At 40.4% G+C, this 21,209-nt stretch overlaps 2 protein-coding genes across 11 annotated transcripts in view; both read left to right on the top strand.

Moving 5' to 3' along the window:
- Nucleotides 1-5,481, top strand: part of mtf2 (metal response element binding transcription factor 2) — a 46,447-nt gene extending 40,966 nt beyond the window's left edge. For 2 of the 3 annotated variants that reach the window (XM_072273448.1, XM_072273450.1), the window contains one exon: nucleotides 1,581-5,480. In XM_072273448.1, coding sequence (XP_072129549.1) covers nucleotides 1,581-1,929 — 349 coding nt within the window. In that variant the 3' untranslated portion in view covers nucleotides 1,930-5,480. Of the gene's footprint in view, nucleotides 1-1,580 lie in introns of all 3 variants that reach the window. The other variant, XM_072273449.1, reaches the window with a different exon arrangement.
- A 3,319-nt stretch (nucleotides 5,482-8,800) lies between these two features.
- Nucleotides 8,801-21,209, top strand: part of ccdc18 (coiled-coil domain containing 18) — a 132,935-nt gene continuing 120,526 nt past the window's right edge. For 5 of the 8 annotated variants that reach the window (XM_072273454.1, XM_072273453.1, XM_072273456.1 and 2 more), the window contains exons 1-2: nucleotides 8,801-8,932; nucleotides 19,805-19,893. In XM_072273454.1, coding sequence (XP_072129555.1) covers nucleotides 8,876-8,932; nucleotides 19,805-19,893 — 146 coding nt within the window. In that variant the 5' untranslated portion in view covers nucleotides 8,801-8,875. Of the gene's footprint in view, nucleotides 8,933-19,761; nucleotides 19,894-21,209 lie in introns of all 8 variants that reach the window. The other 3 variants (XM_072273457.1, XM_072273459.1, XM_072273455.1) reach the window with 2 other exon arrangements.

Below are 21,209 nucleotides of genomic sequence, written 5' to 3' on the forward strand. Positions count from 1 at the left end.
TTTGGACCAAATACTTTGAAGAATTCCATGCTAAAACCATCCGGATCTGCTGCCTTATTATTAAGGAGGGAGGAGATGACCTTCTTGATCTCATCTAGGCTTATATCAGCAGCAAGTGTATTTACTGAATCTGTCGACAGCGTGGGCAGATTCAGATGATCAGAAAATGCTTCCATAGCTTCAGCGTCCGGACCACCTTGTGATTGGTAAACATTAACATAGAACTCCGCAAAACATATATTAATTTTTTCTGGGTCTGTCAATAAAAAGCCATCTTTCGCCTTTATACGATGTATGGCCCTGGAGGCCTGCATCTGGCTTAACTGAGGGGCTAATAACTTATGGAGCTTTTCACCAAGCTCAAAATACCTCAGTCTGACTTGTGTCAGTAGTTTTGAAACACCCTTAGACATTATAGAATTATACTCACACCGTAAGGCAGAAATCTTAAGTAATTCTGCTTCATGGTTTATTTTGTAAGAAGCTTCCAGATTTGCCATCATTTTGAATCTTCTTTTCCGCTGTCTCATATGCTATTATGCAACCTCTAATAACCACCTTCGTGGCCTCCCAAAGAATGGAATCAACACCGCCCACATCATTGGTGCTTAAGTATAGTTCTATCTTATCTGAAAGATAAGAGCAAAAGTCGTTATCCTTCAGAAAAGCATTATTTAAATGCCAACTATATTCACTTCTTTTGTGGTTTAATTTAAGTATAAGAGAGACAGTAGTATGATCCGATATCAGTATATTATGCTAAGTGCAACCGACTACTGACAAGACCAATTTCAAATCTAACAGAAAATAATCAATCCTAAGGTAGGATTTGTGTACTAGGGATTAAGAAGCCTCCAACTATCCACTGTTATACGATTGCATGAGATTATTAAATATTACACTATTTTTAAGTGAACAAACTTGGGGACGTTGTCTATCCAGGAGGGAGTCTTAAGATGCAATTAAGTCTCCACCTGCAATTATGTTTTATATAATTTTTTAATTCAGTTTTCAAACTTGATTACATGGAATAATAATATCTACCCTTCCTCCCCCCCCCAATACATACCCCTACCTGAAAGAAAGAAAAAGAAACAGAAAAATGAAAGAAAGACTGCCTGGATATTGGAAGGTCTCCACATGCTTTTCTAGTGGTCCTATATCCACTCTCATCTCTTTTATATTTTTGCATGCAGAAGTGTTCATAGATTTTGATAATAGAGATGCTGGTATAATAGTGTTTGCATATTTTGTCATATCCTATGCTACTTGAAAACAGACATTTGTAATCCTAAGGTTAAGTCAGTTCTATTTTTTCTTCATTTGAAAAGTTGTGGTCCAAGATGGGCTCATTTGTTAGGGATGGTAGTGAGTTTGGCTATATTCAGATGCTTGAACCTACCTCTTCACTGAAAGTTAGAAACTTGGAAGACTTTTACTAAAGAAATGGTGTTTCTTAACAATATCTGTATTTATAGCAACTAGTATTGATATAATTGTAGTTAATTTTACAGTTTAGTGTGCTTAGTTTTAAATAAATTGCTGCTTTTGAATAACTCATCTGTGTTATTTTGATTCAGCCTTTCTGGTCCAAGAAGGAGAACTCGCACTGGTAGATCTTGGCCATTGACTTTGCAGCGTTTGAAGAAAAGACGAGGCCGCACCTCTGCAAGAACATTTCAGGCACAGACATCAGAAAGTGGGAATGACGTTGAGGAAAAGGATGATTGCCAGTATGATGGACTCGATACCGAAATTATTGATGATCGAGATATGCACCTAAATCACTTAAAATCATCAATTACCAACTACTTTGGTGCTGCTGGTAGACTTGCCTGTGGTGAAAAGTATCGAATCTTGGCTCGTCGAGTGACTCTGGATGGCAAAGTTCAATACCTGGTAGAATGGGAAGGAATAACTGCATCTTGATTCTTTGTAATCAAATTTGTTTCTGAAGCTTGCTTCATCTTGTGAACACTTGAACCTTTAAGCATGAGGTTCAGAACGACCATAAGGTCATTCTGACTCTCCTATGTATTTCTAGTAAACTTTATTCCTATGCAACTGAGGTTTATACCCTGGGAGTGGGTAATTGAGTGTAAATGTTAATTAGCCATAATCTTCAAAATTTTCAGGAACCATTTGCAATATTTTAGTGACTTTCCACTCAGGCTTGATCTAAGAATTTTGGTGCTACTGCTTACAACTGTGTACTTAAACCGTACCTGCAGGGATTAATTGATCTGTAGGTCAGTTTGTACCAAAATGAAGTTATGTAATTTTTTAATATTGTCTGTAGTACTAGTAGATGTTTTCAGATTTTCAAGTGTATTGAATCCACAGGGTGAGCAGAGTATTGCCTTTTGATGTAGCAGTACTGTACTTGGCAATTTGCTGTATCTTAATGATCACATTGATACCTCTGGAATTTCAGAAATGTTACCGAGGATTGTTTTTAAACTGGCAATTTTTTCCATAATGCTAGTGTAAGCAACCTGTTATTTCTATTTGTTTTTAAAGGATTTGAAATGGGCATGTTTAGCCAAAGAATAAAATATTAAATTCATATGTATTAAGTAGAAGTTAGCAAGTATGTTTGACATTTACATGGATTTTTTAAAATCTCACTACCATTTCTCCCTCTTCAATTACTTGATCTTTTTTTCACTCTATTCTGAAGAACAACCTTTATTTATTTCCATGTGTCTAGTTGCATACTGGTAGTTCTCCAGTACACTTTAGATTACAGCCTTTTTATTTTGTTTTGGGATGTTTTCACAGTTCTTGGCAGTTTCCTGGTGGTACTACTTGGGATATACCCACAAACTCTGAAATTGGCAGTTCTAAAATTTTAACCCACTGAGAACGAACAGCAAATGGAGAGCAAATTTCTATGTATGTGATTTGGGTAGTGTTCCCCATGAACATGATTTCTCTTCTAAGATCATGTGGTTATGGAAGGTGCATTTGAGAAATGGTGAATTGATCCATTATTTGAGGTAAGAGATACTGTACGAAGTACACTTTATTATCAAAGTACGTATAAATTATGCAGCCTTGAGATTTGTCTGCTTACAGACAGCCACAAAGCAAGAAATCCAAAAGAAATGATTTTTTTAAAAATCAACAACCAATTTGCAGAGAAGAAAAATTCACACCATGCAAACAATAAAAACAACAGCATTCAGAATGAAATTGAGTCCATAGGCCTGAAGCCTATGTCTCAATTCATTACACAGGGCAAATTGCCACGAAGCCCAGAGTGGCCTGAACAGTTTTACAGCCTCAGTATGACAGCGAGCAGAATCGGCCTGATCCTTGCCTCTGGTCTAGTCAAGGTTAAAAAATTTATTACTCACCCTTCATAAAACTTGATAGAAATGAAAATCTTTGCTACAGGTAGATCAATCACAGATGATAAATTTCATGTAACTATTTACACCTTGACAAAGGAATATCCCAAATTATAATGTCGTGGTAGTGGAAACGGCCTTGAGAAATCAGGTGGTGAGCCCTGGATATGGAGAGGATGATTCCTATGGTGGGAGTGTCTTACGACCAGAGGACACTGCTGGGCTTCCTATTAGAACAGAGATGAGGAATTTCTTTAGCCTGAGAGTGATGATTCTGTGAAACTCCTTGCCACAGGCAGCTGTGGAGGCCAAGTCCTAATGTATATTTAAGGCAGGGGTTGATAGATTCTTGATTGTTCAGGGCATGAAGGGATATGCAGAGAAGGTAGGAGATTGGGGCTGAGAGGAAAATTGGATTAGCCATAATAAAATGGTGGAGTAGAGTTGATGGGCCAAATGGCCTAATTCTACTCTTTTCTCTGTGGTCTTACACATACTGTAGTTTAACTTCTACCTCAACCAGAATCCATTTAAATGGAAGCTTATCCTTAGTTTGCTTAACTTTGGATAATTGCAATGCTTTTGATTCCTGGAAGCAATTTAATTGGCTGGTAGTTGACCAGGTTGAATTAAGCATACTATTGGATGGGTGCCAGTGTTGCAGTTAAGCTCAGAACTAAATGTACTGCTGGAACAGCAACACTTTGAACAGAGACCAAAGGATCCAATGTAGTTAACATCTGTCTTTAACTGGGATGAATTTAATAGATTATAAATTCATACAAAACCAAAAAAGCAGAAAAGTCAACCATAAAAAGTTAAGATTATACAGTTTGAGTACATACAGGCTCAGGAGGCTAAGACTTTTGCACCATATGGTATTTGTCAATGTGGAGTGGAGAACGAGTTTGTAAATCTGGTGGGAGTTAAAGAATGCTCGTGAGCCTGGGACAGGTGGCACTGAAGTGCCAGGGATGGGTGGTATACACAGCCCTAAGAAACCAGGCAAGTTCATTTGATTACAATTAGTTTATTGATCATTGCAGAATGGCTCTTGTGCTTCCTGCTCCCTCCCCTCACCATGCCCTCTTCCTATTCTTAGTCCATAAGAGACCTGTATCAGAATTATTTATCATCGTTCACATAACATTAATGGTTTTTTGCTGCAGCAGTACAATACATAAAATTACTACAGTACTGTGCAAAAGTTTTGGTCACACTAGTTATATGTATTTAAGACTTTTGCACAGTACTGTAGATGCTGAACTGAAATAATGGATATTGTAGAGATGTATCTTAATATTTCTGATCAATGCTGACTAGAGCCAGCCTTGTTAGATTGTAGTGCCTAATTGCCAGAATATTTAAAATTTTTTCAGTAAATTGTTCATAGTTGTTCCTTGGAAAAAATTTTACAAAGGAACTTGGAGAGGGTCAGCAAATCATTTCAGAGAATCTGTTCTGGGTCCTGCACGCAAGTGCCATTATGAAGAAGGCACAACAGTGCCTCAACTTTCTTTGAAGCTTGAAAAGATTTAGCATGTCATCTAAAACTTTGACAAACTTCTATTGATGTGTCGTGAGGTATATTGATTGGTTGCGTCACTGCCTGGTATGGAAGCACTAATGCCCTTGTATGGAAAAGCCTACAAAAAGTAGTGGACATGGCCCAGTTCATCATGGGCTAAACCCTCCTTGCCAATGAGCACATTAATATAGAGGCATGTTGCAGGAAATCAACATTCATTATCAAGGACCCACACCACCCAGGTCATGCTTCCTCCTAGCTGCTGCCATCAGGAAGGTGGTACAGGAGTATTGGGACCCATACCACCAGATTCAGGAACAGTTATTACCCCTCAACCATCAGGCTCTTGAACTGGGGAGATGACTTCACTCATCCCATAACTGAATTGTTCCCACAACCTATGGGCTCACTTTCAAGGACTCTTCATCTCATGTTCTTGATATTTATTGCTTATTTAATTTTTTTCTTTCTGTATTTGCAGATTTTCTGCACATTGCTTGTTTGTTCATCTTCTTGGGTGTGATCTTTCATTGATTCTATTATGTTTCTTGTAATTACTGATTGCTTACATGAAAATGAATCTCAGTATATCATGACATATGGTATATGTATTTTGATAATAGTTTACTGTTCAAAGTAAATTTATCGATGAACGAACAGCAATATGTATTGGGAGTTCATGTGCATTATATTAAGTAATTTTCCTATGGTACTGTATAGGATTGAATGAAGACCACATTTAGATTTTAGCTGTGAAGTTGGGTTAGATTGGATTAGAACATGTAGACAATTTAATCTTAATATACCATGGTCCTTTCTATATTGTGGGGGGGGGGGATAATAACAATTTGGTGAACAGTTAACAGACTCTGATAATCTACCATCTGACCTTTTGGAAATCCTGATGGCTCCCCATGGGCTTATCAGATATTTCCCATGGTCCCCTAAGACTTGTTGGGGTCTGCATTTCCCCATAACTTTGTTCAGCGGAGAATCTATTATCATGTTATGTAGCATTGTATTATTAACATAGTGGTGGATTTTTGGACAGCAGTCTGATATCACCACAGCCTTGTGTGTTTCCATATTATTAATTTTACTATGATTGGGTGATTTTTATTCAGCTGAGAGCCTTGAAGTTTCAGTAATTCTAGGTAATTCAGTGTTTTTACAGTAATGAAAACATAAATTTTGTATGAAAGAAGAGTTTAATTTAAGTAATGTCAAGACGCCATAAAATCTCTGGCCAGAAAACCTGCAAAATATATTTAAGGATTGTAAAGCCACGTCATTATAATGCCGGATCCACTGAAAATATCTAATATTTCTCAGCAAACGACATAATTGTAAGTGCAATTGAATTTAATTGCAGTTTGAGGCTAACAAATATAGTATATTTGGAAAATCTGAAGCATACAAAATAAAATTTGTAGAACCCCAGTTCTACAAATACTTGAGAGCAGAATTTGCACCAATCACCTACCACCTTGCACTGCTTCCTCCCCACCCCACCTTACTCATCTTATTTTTCAGTCCTGAGAAGGGTCTCTGTCTGAAACGTAGACTCTTTACTCTTTTCTATTGATGCTTCCTGGCCTGCTGATACTTACAGCATTTTGTGTACGTGGCTTGCAAAGCTGGCAGTAAGGTTAATTGGACTGGATATTGAAAGTTTTATTAGTTGATTGGCTGTCATGGAACTTCTGGAAATTTGATCCAAATCTTGAATTTCTGTAAAGTCAGCTGTCAAAATCATTCTTTTCCAAAATAAACTTAGATTAATATTTCTTTTAGTTGTTTTTGAAAAGTTTCTGGAAATTGCTGGGAAGTTGAAACTATTTAAAATGTAGACCTGTCTTTTTAAAACAAAACACAAACTGAAAATTAGTACTTTGTGAATCTCAAACCCTCTATCTCTTAAAATGTCAATTTCACACTTTTTATTTGGGGTAGTGTCTGTTGTTAGCCTAATTTTGGTATGTGCGTTTTTTTCCCCCCTGCAATATTTTTCTGGGCAGTGTGTCCTCTATCGATGCCCAATTAACCTGTGTTTTTTGGAATGGCAGTATATTAAAGGCTTTTGGACTAGACCCTGGGCAGTTATTAACCTGTAGTGTGTAGTAAATCATGTGAAAAGCACAGCCTAGAACAGCAATCCAGAAGGGCAAAAGTGTAACATACAATGCCATCACTATCCAAGCCAAGACTGGCAGTGGTAAAGTTAAAAGTATTTCTGGCATTTGTGTTTTGGATTTACAACACTTAAATCTTACTTTACAGTCACCAGCAGCAATGATGACAGGTGAAATGTGGAGAGGATTAAATAATTAGCCAGATCAATAATTGGCTTTTTCTTCTCATTATATGTTAAAGGATGCAGGATATGTTAAAGGTTCAAAGTACATAGTTCACCATCTACAACCCTGCCGTTCATCTTTCGTTGATTCAAGTTTGGTCCGAAATTGCCACTTCGCCCGTGATATATATTTCCGGAGATCTCACCTGAACCTCTTGAAACTTTGGTGACCAGGCTTGAGTGCCTTTAGCTCTCAGCTGATTTTGGATCTTATGGTTCACCCAGGGATGATTGGGGAAGATTCTGAATGATTAGGTGGGGACACAATAGTCTACAGCTGTTTTAATAAAATCTGTTACAATCATGGTGTATTCAATTCAGATGCTCAGATGAGTCCTTGAACACAGCCTGGTCCACTGACTCGAAGCAATCCCATAACCACTCCTCTGCCTCCTGCAACCACCTCTTTGTGAAATTATTGAATTTGAATCAAGGTTAAAATTAAATACGTTATTTAGCTTTTAGAAATCCTTTCAGCATAACGTCATTTGGTCTGTTTAGCTTTGAATCTAGAATCCTGCTGCGCAGTGGTGTTATGTATTCCCCACAATATTGTCATCCCCACTTCAAAGTTTTATATTTTCTTTTCCCAGCCCTATTGAGCAGTAGATACAAATACCGTACCTGAAAGTGCTTACGACCAGGCTCAGGCTATTGAATGGACCGTTTGTATGATGAGATGGACTCTACCTCACAACCTACTTCATCATAGCCCTTTACACCTCATTGCATGCATGCGTTGCACACTCTACAATACTTTATTCAGGATTGTGTCAACACCTTTCCGTTGTACTAATCCTGTGATGTGATCTGTTTGGATGGCATGCAAAACAAAATGTTTCGCTGTACCCCAGTACACGCGGCAACGACAAACCAATTTACCATCTTTTAATTGACGGTCAAACGATCTGGGGACGTGTTGACGGGCATTTAAACAGCGCTCCTGAAACTCAATGTTCACCGTTCTCCGTGCCCTTGTTGCTTCGGACAGGTGATAGAACATAGTACAGCACATTACAGGCTCTTCGGCCCACAATATTGTGCCGACACTGCCTCCCATATAACCCCCCCCCACCTTAAATTCCTCCATATACCTGTCTAGTAGTCTCCTAAACTTCACTAGTGTATCTGCCTCCACCACTGACTCAGGCAGTGCATTCCACGCACCAACCACTGTCTGGGTAAAAAACCTTCCTCTAATATCCCTCTTCAACTTCCCACCCCCTGCCTTAAAGCCATGTCCTCTTGTATTGAGCAGTGGTTCCCTGGGGAAGAGGTGCTGGCTATCCACTCTATCTATTCCTCTTATTATCTTGTACACCTCTATCATGTCTCCTCTTATCCTCCTTCTCTCCAAAGAGTAAAGCCCGAGGAAGGGTGGTGCTCCGATTGACCGGCCTGCGACAAGCGGTGCCTCCCTGTCACACCGATGTTCGCCCTCTCGAATTGGACGAAAACGCACAATTGGGTCGATTGTAGAGCGGAGTACGGTGGCCGAGAAAGCCCCGCCCTGTCCAATCAGAAGCCACATAGCGCCGAGCTCAAAACGGAATCTCCAGGTGACGGTTAACAGCATCAACAGCCCAGCGGGAAGATGGCGGCCACTAGTCTGGCTGCCTCGCATCATTTGGAGCATCTATGATCACACACCCACCTCCCTACTTTATGATAACTTACATTTATACTGTGCTGAAGGTAATGTACCGCATTTATAAGTCTTAATATAAGGGGAAGTTTGATGAATTTGGCCTAACTGTCTCTCATCCGTGGCTTGAGCTCTTTGGGGATAAATGTAGATATCTTTTTTAATATATATAAATTGAGTGACTTAAGGAGTTCAAACAACCGTGCAGATTCCCCCCAAAAAATCCAACAAACCCTGTACAATATTGGAAACGTTTTTAGCTGCTTCTGGCCAGGAGATCGAACAATTTTGGAATACATGTCTCTTAAATATCAAATTAATGCTCTCCTTTTATTCACTAAATCCTTGTGAACGCACGAAAGAAAATCTGGCTCTATGTGGTTGAGTTATTAAATTTCAGAAGTGATTTTTTTGTTTTGAGAGATTGATTATAGTTAAATACGGGTAGCCATGGTTACGTGATTGGGAGTAATAAAGTTTGAGTCACCATATACAGTACTGAGATTCATTTTCTTGTGGGCATACGAAGCAAATCTATAGAATAGTAACTAAGATAGGATCAATGATAGATCAACCAGTGTGTAGAAGACAAACTGAAAATGCAAATAAAAATAAATAGCAATAAATAACGAGATCATGAGATAGAGGCTTAAAGTGAAATCATTGGTTGTGGGAACATTTCAAAAATAAGGTAAGTGAGTGTAGTTATTCACTTTTATTCAAGAGCCTGATGGATGAGGAGTAGTAACTGTTCTTGAACCTGGTGGTGATGATCTCTGATAGCTGCTGCTTCTCTACGGCAGCATTTCATATAGATGTGCTCAGTGGTTAGGAGGGCTTTACCCATGCTGAACTGGGGCTTATTCACTACTTTTTGTAGGATTTTCTGTTCAAAGGTATTGGTGTTTCTATACCAGGCCATGATACAGGTGCTGGAAATTCAAGCAACACACATCAAAGTTGCTGGTGAACACAGCAGGCCAGGCAGCATCTCTTGGAAGAGGTACAGTCGATGTTTCAGGCCGAGACCCTTTGTCAGGACTAACTGAAGGAAGAGCTAGTAACTTCCGCCACCTCCAACGGGATCCCACCACTAAGCACATCTTTCCCTCCCCCACTCTCTCTCTGCTTTCCGCAGGGATAACTCCCTACACGACTCCCTTATCCATTCGTCCCCCCCCATCCCTCCCCACTGATTTCCCTCCTGGCACTTATCCTTGTAAGCAGAACAAGTGCTACACATGCCCTTACACTTCCTCCCTTACCACTATTCAGGGCCCCAGACAGTCCTTCCAGGTGAGGCAACACTTCACCTGTGAGCCGGCTGAGGTGATATACTGCGTCTGGTGCTCCCGATGTGGCCTTCTATATATTGGCGAGACCCGACGCAGACTGGGAGATCGTTTTGCTGAACAGCTACGCTTTGTCTGCCAGAGAAAGCAGGATCTCCCATTGGCCACACATTTTAGTTCCACATCCCATTCCCATTCTGACATGTCTATCCATGGCCTCCTCTACTGTCAAGATGAAGCCACACTCATGGAGGAACAACACCTTATATTCCGTCTGGGTAGCCTCCAACCTGATGGCATGAACATTGACTTCTCTAACTTCCGCTAATGCCCCACCTCCCCCTCGTACCCCATCCGTTATTTATCTATATATGCACATTCTTTTTCTCTCTCTCTTTCTCCCTCTGTCCCTCTAACTATACCCTTTGCCCATCCTCTGGGTTTCCCCCCCCTCCCCCTTTTCCTTCTCCCTGGGCCTCTCGTCCCATGATCCTCTCATATCCCTTTTGCCAATCACCTGTCTAACTCTTGGCTCCATCCCTCCCCCTCCTGTCTTCTCCTATCATTTTGGATCTCCCCTTCCCCCTCCCACTTTCAAATCTCTTACTAGCTCTTTCTTCAGTTAGTCCTGACGAAGGGTCTCGGCCTGAAACGTCGACTGTACCTCTTCCTAGAGATGGTGCCTGGCCTGCTGTGCTCACCAGCAACTTTGATGTGTGTTACATGATGCAGCCAGTCAATGCACTCTCCACGACATAGATGTTTGCAGACCCCTGAAGAAGTAGAGGTGCTGTTGTGCTTTTTTCACAATTGCACTTACCTGCTGGTTGCAGGACAAGTCCTCTGAGATAGTTACACCCAGGAGTTTAAAGTTGCTGACCCTCTCCACCTCTGATCCTTGGACAAGGACCTCTGGGTTCCTGCTCCTGAACTAATTTCTCCAAATCAAAAATACCAGAACGAATAGTGATCAGAAATTGGAAGAAAGTCACTTGGTTATAGTAGTGGTATTTGCACATTTTATTACACTTTTATGGGATACCCTTCAGTGTGGACATGGTGGAGGATTACAAATACCTGGGGATATGAATTGTTAATAAACTGGACTGGTCAAAGAGCACTGAGGCTGTCTACAAGAAGGGTCAGAGCCGTCTCTATTTCCTGAGGAGACTGAGGTCCTTTAACATCTGCCAGACGATGCTGAGGATGTTCTACGAGTCTGTGGTGGCCAGTGCTATCATGTTTGCTGTTGTGTGCTGGGGCAGCAGGCTGAGGGTAGCAGACACCAACAGAAGCAACAAACTCATTCGTAAGGCCAGTGATGTTGTGGGGATGGAACTGGACTCTCTCACGGTGGTGTCTGAAAAGAGGATGCTGTCTAAGTTGCATGCCATCTTGGTCAATGTCTCCCATCCACTACATAATGTACTGGTTGGGCACAGGAGTACATTCAGCCAGAGACTCATTCTTCTGAGATGCCGCACAGAGCGTCATAGGAAGTCATTCCTGCCTGTGGCCATCAAAGTTTACAACTTCTCCCTTGGAGGGTCAGACACCCTGAGCCGATAGGCTGGTCCTGGACTTATTTCATAATTTACTGGCATAATTTACATATTACTATTTAACTATTTTTCTATTACTATTCCATTACTATTTATTATTTCCATGACTATTACTATTTACTAATAGTAGTATTACTATCTATTATTTATGGTGCAACTGTAATGAAAACCAATTTCCCCTGGGGTCAATAAAGTATGACTATGACTATCACATTCTCTTTTTTTTATGTACAATTGAACGTAAAGGAAATAAAGCCATAATGTAACACCATTTGAAGCCCTTCCCAAAGAGTATCTTTTGTTTGAAGTGTAGCCACAGTTATAATGTCCAGATAAAGGGTCTCTGCCTGAAACGTTGACTGTTTACTCTTTCCCATAGATGCTACCTGGCCTGCTGAGTTCCTCCAGCACTTTGTGTTTGTTGCGTTATAATGTAGTTAATAAGTGAGGGAGTGTGTGCACAGCAGTCAACCACAATCAAAGATGTAATCTATTTTAGAAATATTGATTGACATAATTTCCTAGCTCCTCTTTACAACATTATCATGGGGTCTCTATGCTCATCTACTAGATAGGACCTTGATTGAATTGCATATAAAATGAATTTTAAATCCCACGTAAAAAAAAGTGACCAGAGCAGCATTTCTACACTTAAGAAATATTGTAAAGATACATCCGTTTCTGTTACATAATGATGCTAAAAAATTAATTCATGCCTTTATATCAAACAGACTAGATTTACTGCAATGCACTTTTTACTGGCTCCAAAGCAATCTATTTACAAACTTCAACTCATTCAGAAATCTGCTCTAGAGTCATAGAGTCACAGAAAAGTGTTGCATTGAAACAGACCCTTTGGCCTATCTAGTCTGTGCCAAACCATTTAAGCTGCCTACTCACGTTGACCTGCACCAGGACCAGAGCCCCACCATCCAGGTACCTATCCAAGTTTTTCTTAAATGTTGAAGTCGAGCTTGCACGCACTACCTATGTGGGCAGCTTGTTCCTCACACTTACGGCATTCTGAGTGGCGATATTTCCTCTCATGTTCCCCTTAAACTTTTTCACCTTTCCCCCTTAATCCATGACATCATCTCCCTCCTGCCATCTGGCAAAAGGCACCGAAGCATTCGGGCTCTTGCGACCAGACTATATAACAGTTTCTTCCCCCAAGCCATCAGACTCCTCAATACCCAGAGCCTGGACTGACACCAACCTACTGCTCTCTACTCTGCCTATTGTCTTATTTATTATTTATTGTAATGCCTGCACTGTCCTGTGCACTTTATGCAGTCCTGGGTAGGTCTGTAGTCTAGTGCAGTTTTTGTGTTGTTTTACGTAGTTGTTTTACGAAGGATGTGGAAGCTTGGAAAGGGTACAGAGGAGATTTACCAGGATGCTGCCTGGTTTATAGAGTATGCATTATGATCAGAGATTAAGGGAGCTAGGGCTTTACTCTTTGAGGAGAAGGAGGATGAGAGGAGACATGACAGAGGTGTACAAGATAATAAGAGGAATAGATAGAGTGGATAGCCAGCGCCTCTTCCCCAGGGCACCACTGCTCAATACAAGAGGACATGGCTTTAAGGTAAGGGGTGGGAAGTTCAAGGGGGATAGTAGAGGAAGGTTTTTTACTCAGAGAGTGGTTGGTGCGTGAAATGCACTGCCTGAGTCAGTGGTGGAGGCAGATACACTAGTGAAGTTTGAGAGACTACTAGACAGGTATATGGAGGAATTTAAGGTGGGGGGTTACATGGGAGGCAGGGTTTGAGGGTTGGCACAACATTGTGGGCCGAAGGGCCTGTAATGTGCTGTGCTATTCTATGTTCTATGTAGTTCAATGTAGTTTTTGTATTGTTTCATGTAGCACCATGGTCCTGAAAAACGTTGTCTTGTTTTTACTGTGTACTCTACCAGCAGTTATGGTCAAAATGACAATAAAAAGTGATTTGATTTGATTAGTTGTAGTTCCACCCAACCTTAGTGGGGGAAAAAACTGCACAACCCTATCTATACCCCTTATAATTTTGTATACCTCTATCAAATCTCCCTTCAATCTTCTATGTTCCAAGCAATAAAGTTGTAACCTCTTCAATTTTTCCTTGTAACTGAGGTTCTCCTGTCCCAGCAACATGTTCATAAACTTTTAATTAAAACATGGATGAAGAGCCTATCACACCTACTCTCCATTGGCTACCTGTATCTTTTAGAATTGTTTATAAAGTTCTCTTATTTTCAAAGCTCTTAATGATCTGGGACTGGAGAACATCATGGAATCACTTTCACTTTATAATCCTGGTCAAGCTCTTGGGTCTTCTTTCGCCAGTCTCTTAAATTTAAACATCTCCCTGAAAAGATAATAGGCAGGCTAGCTTTTTGAACTACATTTCTAAACTGTGGAGTTCAATATCTAAAACTCAGTTGACACTTTTAAATGTCAGCACAAAACCTATTTATTTACCTTGCTTTTAACTAAGATCTTCTTGTCTTCATGGATCGGAATAAACAGGCGATATTTCAGGCCGAGACCCTTCATCAGGACTCTGTGTCCTGTTGAAGAGTCTTGGCCCAAAACATCAACTCTTTATTCCAATCCATAGATGCTGCCTGACCTGCTGAACTCCTCCAGCGCGTTGTGTGTATTGCTCTAGATAACTGGCATCTGCAGTATCTCTTGTGAGTGTCTTTGTGTCTTTTATTTTCATACTTATTTTTACTTTTTATTTTATTTTCATGTTTGTATTATTCCATTATAAAGTGTTTTATCCCATTGTGAAGTACTTTGAACTACATCATCTGTATGAAAGTGCTCTATAAATAATTTATAATTATTGAATTCCAGGTACTTAAAGCAGGTGCATTAGTGAGGGCAACACTCCCTAAGTGCTGTACTGGACTGTCTGTTTTGAATATGGGATTAAGTCCCTGAAATGGGACTTGAGTCAAAACGAAACTTCTGGAACTGGATATAGGTGCTGCTAACTAATATACTGCAGACATATGGTACATTAATGGTTGCCTTTCACTTAATGTGGAAACCTCTGTGCCAGTAATATTTAACAGGATTGATTTCTTTGAAGTAATTCTGACCAAAGCACAGCTAAGACTCACTTCTTTCTATGAGACCCAAAAGTGTGAGTATCACTGATTCGTATCTGAAAGGAGATCATAGTTGGGAGCTTAGCATCTAAGGATACACATTGTATTGAAAGGACAAGCAAAGCGGGGTGGGGTGGTATATATGTATGTTTGTGTATATAACAGGGTTGTGGTGGTGAGAAATTTTAATTTCCCAAATATTGATTGGCATCTCCCTAGAGCAAGGGGTTTATATGGGATGGAGTTTGTTAGGTATGTTCAGGAAGGTTTCCTGACACAATATGTAGATAAGCCTACATGAGGAGAGGCTGTACTTGATCTGGAATTGGGAAATGAATCTGGTCAGGTGTCAGGTGTCAGGTCTCAGTGGGAGAACATTTTGGAGATAGTGATGACAATTCTTTCTCCTTTATCATGGCATTGGAGAAGGATAGGAACAGACAAGTTCAGAAAGTGTTTAATTGGAGTAAGGGGAAATATGAAGCTATCAGGCGGGAACTTGAAATTATAAATTGGGAGCAAATGTTGATAGGGAAATATAGGGCAGAAATGTAACCATATAACAATTACAACACGGAAACAGGCCATCTCGGCCCTTCTAGTCCATGCCGAACTCTCACCTAGTCCCATCGACCTGCACTCAGCCCATAACCCTCCATTCCTTTCCCGTCCATATATCTAACCAATTTAACTTTAAACGACAACATTGTACCTGCCTCAACCATTTTTGCTGGAAGCTCATTCCACACAGTCACCACTCTCTGAGTAATGAAGTTCCCCCCCATGTTACCCCTAAACTTTTGTCCTTTAACTCTCAACTCATGTCCTCTTGTTTGAATCTTCCCCACTCTCAATGGAAAAAGCCTATCCACGTCAGCTCTATCAATCCCCCTCATAATTTTAAACACCTCTATCAAGTCCCCTCTCAACCTTCTACACTCCAAAGAATAAAGACCTAACTTGTTCAGCCTTTCTCTGTAACTTAGGAGATGAAACGCAGGCACCATTTTAGTAAACCTCCTCTGTACTCTCTCAATTTTGTTGACATTTTTCCTATAATTTGGTGACCAGAACTGTACACAATACTCCAAATTTGGCCTTGTACAATTTCAACATTACATCCCAACTCCTATACTCAATGCTCTGATTAATAAAGGCCAGCATACCAAAAGCTTTCTTCACCACCCTATCCACATGAGATTCCACCTTCAGGGAACTATGCACCGTTATTCCTAGATCCCTCTGTTCTACAGCATTCTTCAATGCCCTACCATTTACCATGTATGTCCTATTTTGATTAGTCCTACCAAAATGTAGCACCTCACAAATGTGGCAAATGTTCAAGGGATATTTGCAGGAAGTTCTGCATAGGTACATTCTATTGAGACAGGGAAAGGGCGTTAGGGTACAGGAACCGTGGTGTACAAAGGCTGTTGTAAATCTAGTCAACAAGAAAAGAAAAGCTTACAAAAGGTTCAAAAACTAGGTAATGATAGAGATCTAGAAGATTATAAGGCAAGCAGGAAGGAGCTTAAGAATGAAATTAGGAGAGCCAGAAGGGGCCATGAGAAGGCCTTGGCAGACAGGATTAAGGAAAACCCCAAGGCATTCTACAAGTATGTGAAGAGCAAGAGGATAAGACATGAGAGAATAGGACCAATCAAGTGTGACAGTGGAAAAGTGTGTATGGAACTGGAGGAAATAGCGGAGGTACTTAATGAATACTTTGCTTCAGTATTCACTACGGAAAACGATCTTGTCAATTGTAGGGATGACTTGCAGCGGACTGAAAAGCTTGAGCATGTAGATATTAAGAAAGAGGATCTGCTGGAGCTTTTGGAAAGCATCAAGTTGGATAAGTCACCGAGACTAGATGGGATGTATCCCAGGCTACTGTGGGAGGCGAGGGAGGAAATTGCTGAGCCTCTGGCAATGATCTTTGCATCATCAATGAGGACAGGAGAGGTTCCGGAGGATTGAAGGATTGCGGATGTTGTTCCCTTATTCAAGAAAGGGAGTAGGGATAGCCCAGGAAATTATAGGCCAGTGAGTCTTACCTCAGTGGTCGGTAAGTTGATGGAGAAGACCCTGAGAGGCAGGGTTTATGAACATTCGGAAAGGCATAATATGATTAGGAATAGTCAGCATGGCTTTGTCAAAGGCAGGTTGTGCCTTACGAGCCTGATTGAATTTTTTGAGGATGTGACTAACACATTGATGAGGTAGAGCTGTAGATGAAGTGTTTATGGATTTCAGCAAGGCATTTGATAAGGTACCCAATGCAACGCTTATTGAGAAAGTAAGAAGGCATAGGATCCAAGGGTACATTACTTTGTGGATCCAGAACTGGCTTGCCCACAGAAGGCAAAGAGTGGTTGTAGATGGGCCATACTCTGCATGGAGGCCGGTAATCAGTGGTGTGCCTCAGGGATCTGTTCTGGGACCCCTACTCCTTGTGATTTTTATAAATGACCTGAATGAGGAAGTGGAAGGATGGGTTAGTAAATTTGCTAATGATTTGTTGGAAGTGTTGTGGATAGTGTGGAGGGCTGTCAGCGGTTACAGTGGGACATTGACAAGATGCAAAACTGGGCTGAGAAGTGGCAGATGGAGTTCAACCCAGATAAGTGTGAGGTGGTTCATTTTGGTAGGTCAAATATTATGGCAGAATATAGTATTAATGGTAAGACTCTTGGCAGTGTGGAGGATCAGAGGTATCTCCACCAAATTGCCGCCTTCCTGTACTCTCCTGATAACCTATTCAAGTGTCGAGGCAAGTTTATTGTCACTTAACTACATACATGGATATAATGTATATAGAAACGAGGCAATAATTCTTCCAACCAGGGTGTAAAGCACAGTAGTACACATAACACACGATAACTTATGAAGCTAAGGATAAAATTTACAGATGAATCACACATAATAACAAAACTAAAGTACATTAATGTTAAATATTGTAAGGTACAGAGCAGATTAACCAGCGATACTTCAAATACAATGCGGCAGGGAGTTCAGAAGACTAATGGCCTGGGAGAAGAAACTTTTTTCTCATCCTGACCATTCCTGTTTTTATGCATCATGGTCTCCTACCTGATGGTAGAAAGTCAAAGATGATGCTGGATCGATGGGTGGGATTCTTAATAATATTAAGGGCCCTGCATACGCAGCGCTCCTGATAAATGTCTGATGAATGGCAAGGAGGCAGTTCTCACAGTCCTTTGTAGATACTTCTGGTCCAATCCTCCGCTGCTCCCATACCAGATGAAGATGTTCTTGTAAAATGCAGTTAAGATGTGGGTTGGGCGGGGAGCCTTGCCTGCTCCCCCCAAGCAAGCTTACATTGCAGACACTTACACTCTCTGTGTTTATAAAAAAAATATTCCTTCAATATTGCCTTTAAACTCCTCCCCCCCTGCCCCCCCCCCAAGTTTAAAAGCATATCTTCTGTTGTGTGACATTTCCACCCAGGTAAAAAAATTGTCTACCTTATCTATGCCTCTCATAATTGAAAAACCCTCCATCTGGTCTCCCCTCAGCCTCCAACGTTCTAGGGAGAACAAGTTAGGTTTGTCCAGCCTTTTCTTACAGCTGATATTCTCTAATCTAGGTAACATCCTGTAAATTCTTCTGCACCCTCCCAACAATTTCCACATCCTTCCTATAATAGGGTGTCCAGGACTGTAGACAGTACTCCGGCAAGTGCAGTCTGAATGAAGTTTTTTTATAGTTTCAGCATGATTTCCTATTCTTATACTCTACGCACCTACCAATGAAGAGAAGCATGCCATATTCATTATTTCACATTTGTCTGGATTCGGCTCCATCTTTCACTTCTCTGCCCAGATTCTCAACTAATCTTTATCCCTCTGTATTCTTTGACAAGTTATATTCTTTGACAAGTTATATCCTTTGACAACCTTGCTCGCTATCCACAACTCCAACAACTTTTGTGTCATCTGCAAACTTTCTAATCAAACTTTCTATATTTTCATCCAAAGCATTAATCTATTACAAGCAAAGAAGGTCCCAGCACAAATACTCAATTGTTCATAGACTTCCAGTCAGGAAACAAAAAACCCTAAATCCCTCGGTCTTCCATGACCAAGCCAATTTCAAATCAATTTACTAATTCATCATGTACTTTAATCTTTTGATGAGTCTACAGTGAGGGACCTTATTGAAGGCTTTACTGAAAGTTGATGCAGTCAACATCCACTGCCCTCCCCTCATCCCTCCTGTTCATCACTTCTGCAAAAATCTCAATCAAATTTGTGAGACAGTACTTCACGGTGCCATGCTGAATATTCTTAATGTCTGTGCTCAAAATGCAAGTAAATCTCTCTAAGAATCTTCTCCGATAACTTCCGTACCACTGCTGTAAGGCACCACTGTAATTCCCTGCTTTATCCCTGTTGCCCTTCTTAAAGGAATGAGCAGGAATCGTAAACATTGACTCAGTTTCTCTTGTCGTGAATGCTGCTTCACCTATGGACTACACGCTTTCCATTTTCACCTTAGATTCTTCAGCATTTGTAATTTTTTTTTTTAAAAAACGTCAACCCTGTTAGTCACTTAAGAATGTCTTCTATTGTGCTCCTTCTTGTACGAGGATTCCGTCCTCTTCCTTTTATTGAGTATATCATTGTAGTGAAACTTCTTGATACATTTTGCATAAAATGGTGCCTGTAATTGTAGCATATGAGAAAATTGAATTAATGTCATAATAAATTATTTAGTTTTATTGCTAGAAGTTTTAAAATGCAGCCTCTATTGTCATTCGATCCAAGTATTTGAAAATTGGTTTTTGAGTCAATCAAAGGTATTTTGTTTCGATGTGCTGATTTCATTGATATTTACTTTATCAGGATTTAACACGGCTATTTGTAAAATTTTGTTACTTAATAGTCAATGTTTTTTTTGTAGCGTGGACAACTTCATGACAGTCATTGATGTTTTGTTACAAAAGGTCAAGTGGATGGATAATTCGGTAGCTTTGAGGAAGAAGCTGATGAAGATTGAGGAAAGTTTGCAAAGCCCAAGAATAGACTTAAACAGGTCAGACATTGAATACCAACTATTGTTAAAACAGTTGCCATGTAATCGAGAAGTATGGGTGGAAAAACATTTTTCACATGTGCCTTCATATGTGAGTGCATCAGTAAGGATTGGTTAATGACATTCACCTCCAGCATGTAAGAGCATGAGTTTGTTTGGAAAATTGATTACCACTGAACTCAGAAAGTATCTGTGGTAGACTTAAATTTGTGCAAGCAGTCTTGGTATCTTTCTGCATTAAATTCCATTCAAATACTATCATGTTGAAGGACTGAGGTTTAAAGTCCATTTTAAACATGATCTTGCTCTATGAATCTGAACTTGGCATCATCAGGAGATTTAATGTAAACATTAAATGATTAAAGATTAGCTTTTTGTCACATGTATATCAAATGTGCTGGTTGCGTCGAATGAAGTCAAGGAGGGTTGTGCTTGGGACACCCCTCGTGTTGCCACATTTTCAGCGCCAACATAGCGTGCCCAGAACTTACTAATACTAACCGTGACCATATGTGCTGATGAATCAGCATATAGGAGGGAGATTGGAAATCTGGCTGAGTGGTGCCACAGCAACAGCCTCTTTTACTCAATGTCAGCAAGACCAAGGAGCTGATTATTGACTTCAGGGGAAGGAAACTGGAGGTCCTTATTGGGGGTTCAGAGGTGGAGAGAGTCGGTGACTTTAAATTCCTTGGTGTTATCATTTCAGAGAACCTGTCCTGGGCCCAGCACATGTGCAATTATTAAGGAAGCACGTCATTGTCTCAGTGTGCGAAGATTTGGCATGAAATCTGTAATTTTGACTAACTTCAATAGATGTGCTGTGGAGAGTATATTGATGGGTTGCATCACAGCCTGATATGGAAATGCTAATGCCCTTTAATGGAAAATCCTGCAAAAAGTACTGGATACAGCCCAGTCCATCATAGGGTAAGCCCACCCCACCACTGAACACATCTACATGGAGTGTTGTTGCAGGAAAGCAGCATCTATCATCAGGGACACCCACCACCCAGGACATGTTTTCTTCTCGCTGCTGCCATCAGGAAGAAGGTACAGGAGCCTCAGGGCTCTCACCATCAGGTTCAGGAGCAGTTATTACCCCTCAGATATCAAACTCCTGAACCAGAGGAGACAACTTCACTCAACTTTCCTTGCCCCATCACTGAAATTTTCCCACAACTTTCAAGAACTTTTCATCTCATGTTCTTGATAGTTGTTGCTGTTTGTTTGCTTGTTTGTTCATCTATATATCTTTCTGTTTGTATTTGTGCAGTTTGTTGTCTTTTGCACACTGATTGTTCACCCTGTTGGTT

This window comes from Mobula birostris, chromosome 12 (genome assembly GCF_030028105.1).
Source record: "Mobula birostris isolate sMobBir1 chromosome 12, sMobBir1.hap1, whole genome shotgun sequence".
NCBI lineage: Eukaryota > Metazoa > Chordata > Chondrichthyes > Myliobatiformes > Myliobatidae > Mobula > Mobula birostris.